This window comes from Vigna unguiculata, chromosome 7 (genome assembly GCF_037176805.1).
Source record: "Vigna unguiculata cultivar grain cowpea cultivar isolate G323 ecotype 2 chromosome 7, ASM3717680v1, whole genome shotgun sequence".
In the NCBI taxonomy this organism is placed as follows: Eukaryota; Viridiplantae; Streptophyta; class Magnoliopsida; order Fabales; family Fabaceae; genus Vigna; species Vigna unguiculata.
The window spans coordinates 39,106,663-39,113,764 of NC_140798.1; the positions used below are offsets into that span (position 1 = coordinate 39,106,663).

At 36.8% G+C, this 7,102-nt stretch overlaps 1 protein-coding gene and 1 long non-coding RNA gene across 2 annotated transcripts; both read left to right on the forward strand.

Moving 5' to 3' along the window:
* Nucleotides 1-1,134: 1,134 nt before the first annotated feature.
* LOC114192382 (ABC transporter G family member 21-like) lies at nucleotides 1,135-5,339 on the forward strand. The gene is made up of 5 exons (XM_028082089.2): nucleotides 1,135-1,628; nucleotides 1,818-2,625; nucleotides 3,842-4,012; nucleotides 4,102-4,280; nucleotides 4,376-5,339. The coding sequence occupies exons 1-5, from the start codon at nucleotides 1,395-1,397 to the stop codon at nucleotides 5,027-5,029; spliced, it is 2,046 nt and encodes a 681-aa protein (XP_027937890.1). The 5' UTR covers nucleotides 1,135-1,394; the 3' UTR covers nucleotides 5,030-5,339.
* A 767-nt stretch (nucleotides 5,340-6,106) lies between these two features.
* LOC114192203 (uncharacterized) lies at nucleotides 6,107-6,881 on the forward strand. The gene is made up of 2 exons (XR_003606071.2): nucleotides 6,107-6,420; nucleotides 6,658-6,881. It is a non-coding gene; the product is annotated as an uncharacterized LOC114192203 (long non-coding RNA).
* The last annotated feature ends 221 nt before the right edge of the window (nucleotides 6,882-7,102 follow it).

The window sequence follows — 7,102 nt, forward strand, 5'->3', positions numbered from 1 at the left end:
ACATATAATTCAAGATATTTTATGTGGTGCTACCATGCATGTTGTTTACGGTCAAAAGGAAAAAGAAAAGTAGAGCGCTCAAAGTAGAAGAGATAAGATTTTTTTAAGATAACTCTGTTAATGTTTAGCTGGAAAGGGTAAACAAAAGATCCAAATTTTTGAATAAGTTATAATGGCTCCTGCTAAAATTCATAATTATCTTATCTTTTTAAGAAATTAGTTTCGTATTTAGTACTTACAACACGTTTTTTCTCATTTTAGAAGATTTCATATTACTCTCTGTTTTTAATGAAATATAGATTACTTTGTTTTGTTTATCCGAAGTTGTACTTTACAATTATACGGATAATTGATGTATGATATGTAATTTTAGTTGGCCAGCTTTATTCTCGGGCAATTGCGTGTGTAAAAAAAGGTTTTCACTTTTTACTTTATTATTCAGATATTTTCGGGTAGCTCTATCCAAAATAAAGTACATGCTCACTGACTTTGATTACATAATGAGAAAGGTCGTCACTTCACATCTATTAAGGTAGTTTAACATTCATATCACAGCTATGTCCATTACATTTTTCATTTTCTTTCTAATAGATGTATCAATTTCTGTTACTCCAAACTGCACATAAGAATAAAACAAAAACAAAAACATGATTGATAATATAAATATATATACATTCCTAGAACTTATAGAATAAATTTAAAAAATGTTTAGTGATTCTCTTAATGACGATGGTAAAAAAGGAAAATAATGGAGTGGAAGCTACAGAAAAGGCATTACACATTTTCATACTTTGAGGACAAGTGGATATTATGAATTCAGATATTGGGCCCCGAAGGTGTTTTGATTATTAGTATTATTACAAACCTTTTCCCAGAAACTTTAAAAATCTGCATACTTTTTTTCACAGAAAAGATAAGGAATCAAATAAATGCCCTCCACACACGTGGCCGGGTTGAATGCAATGCATGATATCCATCCATCCATCCATCAACAATACATTTCCCGTTGTAAAGGTAAAACCCAAAAGGAAAAATTAGCAGATACCAAAACCCATTCTTTTTTAGTATTATTATTCTTATTATTATCTTATATTTGAGCATAGCCAACAGATTACAAAACAAAAACATGATTGAACAGCAAACAACAGTAGTGACAGCAACACCGAAACAGTAGCCGCAGATGGTGGTCTCTCTTCCTAAGACTATATATTGTGTTATCGTTCAATCACATCCTTGTGTGCTTCTCGTGCCTAGCTTCCCCACTTTATACATACACCTGTTCTCTCATGTGACTCTACAAACCTCTTCTTTCTCCTTTCTACTCCTCCTTCTCTCTAATTCATACACACTTACCATCTCTTCTTTCATATCTCACTGGATCACTAACTTCTGAGATGATGCCCCCTGAGCAAGAAACCACTATTGCAGCAAACATTCCACCCATATCAACCCGACCAGAGACCAGCTCGGTCCATCATGAACCAGAAGCTTCTGCTACTAACAAAATCAAACCAAGTTTGGAATTGGATGATAATGGCATTCCCTCGCAGCATCACACTCACCCAACTCCACCACCACCACCAAGATTATCCGTTCTTCACCAATCCTTGCGCCCCATTACCCTCAAAGTACTCATCCATCTCCTCTCTCCTCATCATATATATTTATATGTTACATTTGTTTTTATCTTATTTCATAGCTTCAAATATTTGTCCAAATATATATATGATTAATATGAAGAAAGCATGAAATAATAGATGGTTGTAACAAGAATATTTCTCTAATCACTGTAAATTGGTCTATCTTGTGTGGTGTAGTTCGAAGACGTGTCCTACACTATAACCTACGCGAGCCAGAAGAAGAAGGGTTGCGTTTTACGTAATGAGTCCAAGCTGAGAAGAAAGGTGCTGAGCGGCGTGACCGGAGTAGCGAATCCCGGCGAGTTAACGGCAATGCTGGGTCCCTCGGGGAGCGGCAAGACGACCCTCTTAACCGCCCTGGCGGGGAGGCTTGCCGGAAAAGTGTCCGGCACGATAACGTACAACGGACACAGCGACAGCTCCTTCGTGAAACGCAAGGTTGGGTTCGTTCCCCAAGACGACGTTCTCTACCCTCACCTCACAGTGTTGGAGACTCTCACTTACGCAGCTCTATTGAGGCTACCCAAGAGTTTGAGCAGAGAAGAGAAGAAGGAGCACGCGGAGATGGTGATCGTGGAGCTTGGCCTCACACGGTGCCGTAATAGCCCCGTTGGAGGATGCATGGCTCTATTCCGGGGCATTTCGGGTGGGGAACGGAAACGGGTCAGTATCGGGCAGGAGATGTTAGTCAACCCGAGTTTGTTGTTCGTCGATGAGCCAACTTCGGGTTTGGACTCCACAACGGCCCAACTTATTGTGTCCGTGCTCCGCGGGCTCGCCCGGGCGGGTCGGACCGTAGTCACCACCATCCACCAGCCTTCCAGCCGGTTGTATAGGATGTTTGATAAGGTGGTGGTTTTGTCTGACGGGTACCCGATTTATAGCGGGCATGCGGATCGGGTCATGGACTATCTCGGATCCATTGGGTATGTCCCGGCTTTCAATTTCATGAACCCGGCAGATTTCCTCCTTGACCTTGCTAATGGTAAGTACCAAGTTCATCCTTTTTATTTTGAGTAAAAAGTAATGCATGGTTAAACATGATTTTAAAACATATGATGTTATACTTGTTTAAATTTTTACCTGTCGAGTGAGTTAGGGTTAAACTAAACATGATGATTGATTAGATTAGATTAGATTTAATATAAAGTACAGTGAGAAGTGTGTGGTGACATTAATGCTGGCCACAAATTTTTTAATATGTGGTATGGTGAGGGGAATTTGTTTCGAAAGTCTGTCAATGGGGCACTGAACATGTCTTTATGACTTTGAAAACCGAAACGTTGCTGTTTTTTATTTCTGTGATGCGAAAGGAAATTTTGGGAGTTTGTGGATGTCAACTTCACGAAACAAGATTGACTCTTGAGATTTTACACTTGTCGTAAGCTGGGTAGGTGAGGGTTCCTTTTCAGATTTTAAATAATGGAGGTGTCTAAAGATTGAGGATTTTATCTGAACTCATGAACCATTGTCAAGGCGGCGACACCTGGTAACAATGGGTCATTAGAAGCAGTAAATTGATAAGACTTTACTATCAGAGAAAGTTATTCATCCCCTTTTGTGTTGGCATACATCAATACTGAACAAACTTTATGTAATCTTTTTTATTTTAATAACCACACACAAACGTTATCTAAAAAAAATGTTAAAGGTGTTTGGAATGGTCCGATTCTCATGGTGGCCTGATAAAGTTTTTGTGAAAGATATAGGTGCGGTCTGGGTTTAATTAGAGTTGATTTGTGTTTATTGTCTTTCATTTACCTTCAAATATTTTTTATGAATGCTTGTAAAAAACAATTCTTTTTTTATCCTTGCATAAGTGCTTGCTATTCTTTTTCTTCTTTGAATAAAGAGTCGTTACTTTTACCCTCACGCTTGCTGCTGTGGTACTTTTTCTTCAAGGCAAAAGATGTTTCTGTCAGCGCAATTTTAGGCATCAATTTAATCAACAACCTAACAACCATGGACTCTTTAAGCCAGTGTTGCTGATGATGTAGCCATCCAACTTTAATTCTAAAACTAGATGAGACATTAAACTGAATTCACTAGAATTGCACAAGATATCTGAATTGACGAGTAGTCGTTGGATGTCTTGTAATATTTGGTCACATAAGTAACATCGTTTGTTGGATTGGAATTGGATTTGTTGAAAGGCATGGTGACGAGCTCTAATACTTTGGTTGGATTCTGTGGTTTGGCAGGCATAGTTGCTGATGTGAAACATGATGATCAGATAGACCACCATGAGGATCAAGCTTCAGTGAAACAGTCCCTAATTTCATCCTTTAAGAAGAACTTATACCCTGCTCTTAAAGAAGACATTCAGCAAAATAACAGTGACCCTCTGGCTTCTACGTCAGGAACACCTAGACGTAAGTGAAATTTTCTTTCTCTCTTGATGTTGACAACAGTTAGTTATACATAACACCATGACTAAATGGTCATTGCTTATGCCCGGTAGGCTCTGATAACCAATGGAGTACCAGCTGGTGGGAGCAATTCAGGGTGCTTCTTAAGAGAGGTTTACAAGAGAGGAGGCATGAATCTTTTTCTGGTTTAAGGATTTTCCAGGTCCTGTCTGTATCCTTTCTCTCAGGACTTTTGTGGTGGCACTCTGATGCTGCACATGTACAAGATCAGGTATTTTATTTATGAACTATATTCTTGTGTCAGTTATTAAAAACTCACTACAAAGTGATTCAGTGGAACTTATAACAATATAACCCTTGTAACAGGTGGGACTCCTTTTCTTCTTCTCCATCTTCTGGGGATTCTTCCCTCTCTTCAATGCCATCTTTGCATTTCCACTGGAGAGGCCAATGCTAATAAAGGAAAGATCTTCGGGGATGTACCAACTCTCCTCGTATTATGTTGCCAGAATGGTGGGGGACTTACCAATGGAGCTAGTGCTTCCTACCATATTTGTAACTATTTCCTATTGGATGGGTGGACTTAAGCCTTCGTTGGTCACATTTGTGTTAACCCTCTTGATCATGCTTTTCAATGTGCTGGTGTCTCAAGGAATAGGCCTAGCACTTGGTGCCATCCTCATGGATGTGAAGCAAGCCACAACTCTAGCTTCAGTGACCATGCTGGTGTTTCTCTTGGCCGGTGGTTACTATATTCAGCAGATGCCTGCTTTTATAGCTTGGTTGAAGTACATTTCTTTCAGTCACTACTGCTATAAGCTTCTGGTAGCAGTGCAGTATCCAATAAATGAGGTGTATGAGTGTGGACCAGGGTTACATTGTAGAGTGAGAGATTTCCCAGCAATAAAGTGTCTTGAGCTTGGTGATAACATGTGGGGTGAAGTGGCTGCATTGACTGTAATGTTAATTGGATACAGAATTGCAGCATATCTAGCCTTGAGGATGGGGCAGCCTCACTGACTAAAGACTTAACAAATTAGAGACCCTGTTACTTATTTCATGTTTGGTTGTTCGAATATCTTAAGCCCTGTTGATTAACATAAATGAAGCGACCAAAATTTGTTGAATATATATTCCAATTTTTTTTATGGAGAACAACCCGTATACTCCATCTAGTGTATTAGTTATCAAGAGGGCAATGGTTTGTTGCTGCCATCAAAAAGGTGATTCTAGATCTTCTTTGACACAGTTCTTGTAGCAACTTGTAACCTATTATTAAGAAGTATGTATTTGGCCTTGTTTATCTATCAGACCAGCACTCCATTCTTCATTCTTTATGTAATTTTTTTTACTTCTTTATGTTCTGTTATGTCTTACACTCCTACATCAAGGAACCCTTCATCATATATGAAGTTTAATCTATTATGTAAAAAAGAATGAATGCACAGATAAAGTCTTCATGTATTATCCTGGACAAGTTAAAGGTCCTTCCAATTTTGGGCTTCTTTGATCACATACAGATTTCAACTTAAAACTAGTTGAGATGAATTTGTACAAAAGACATAAAAATGTAGGCAGAGACAACGCAAGACTTCTCAAGAATCACAAATTATACACTAATCAATGCAGATATAACTTAAAAGAAAAAGTTTGTTTTCCCACTAACAAATTCGTGCATAAATATAGAAAAAAAAAACGCAAAACAAGTATATTTGTTACCTCCGGTCCACTTTATATTTTATAGCAAATCAATCTCATTCGTTAACAGAAAAAAAAAAAAGGTACAAACAATTAATTTATCTGTTGTTAATTCTTGGAATATGTCAGGCACAAATACTTTTGCTATTGCCTAATATATATATATATATATATATATATATATATATATATATATATATATATATATATATATATATATATATATATATATATATATATATATATATATATATATAGCTGTTATCAAAGGAAGAAATACCAGTCTTCTAGAAGGGTTCTGATAAAACAGCATATGAATGATGCAGGCCTCAACATGTGAAACCAAATTGTAGAATATGAATCCAATAATATCTGCTGCCTAACTAAGATAAAGCATAAGATGCTGCAGCATTATCCCTCCATTAGCTCATAGTTGAGTTTATTCCATTGGTTTCTGGCAATTTGGTGTAACTATGCTTAAACTCTGCTATAAATTGATGTATGGTGTAGTGTTAAAACCTGAGACTAGGAGAAGTGTTTGCTTAGAAGAGTAGTGTAAGATGGCATCACTCAAAGCTGAGAAACCTGTTGAGAAATCTCACTCTGCAGGGCAGGTCAAGAAAGATGCTTCTGCAAAACCTAGTTCAGGCAATCCCAAAGCCCCACCCTCCAAACCAGCTCCAAAGAAAACTTCAACCCAGACAAGGAAGAAGGTATTTATATATGTGTGAATATATATATATATATATATATATATATATATATATATATATATATATATAAACAAATTCTTTTCAAGTTCATTTCATGTAATCATGTATCTCAGTTTGGAAAGTGATGATTTCACAACATAGCCTACAACAATGAAAGCATGCATGCATGCATGCGTGATTTTCCTTAATTTAGTTCTCTATGGCACTGATCGAATAGTCTTTTTCATGCTTTTTCAGGGAAGCAGCAATAAATAAGCTGAAGATGTATGAAAGAATGAGTAATAGGAATGGTCTTGGAATTATGGGAAGACTTGATAAGGTTACTGTTATGTGGTGCTTTTCAAACATGTTTTTAAGCAGTGCTGCTGTTTATAGACTCTGTACTACTTGCTTATGTTAATTTCGTGTCATGTGCAAGCTGTCTTGGCCTGATAAATAAAAGATATACTTATATTGTATAACCATGTTCATCAAGCACAAATTCTCTTTAATTTTGACTATCTTTTTCTCTCACACACCCGTGTAGATATAAAATACCTGTCATACTTTATAATTTTTCTTTCAGACTCCTTTTTTTTTATTAAGTTTTAAATTACAAATACTTTTTTTTAGCAAAAAAGTATTATAAAAACAATTTTATTGCTGAAATGAATGAAAATAGCCAATAAAAAATTAGTTGTTC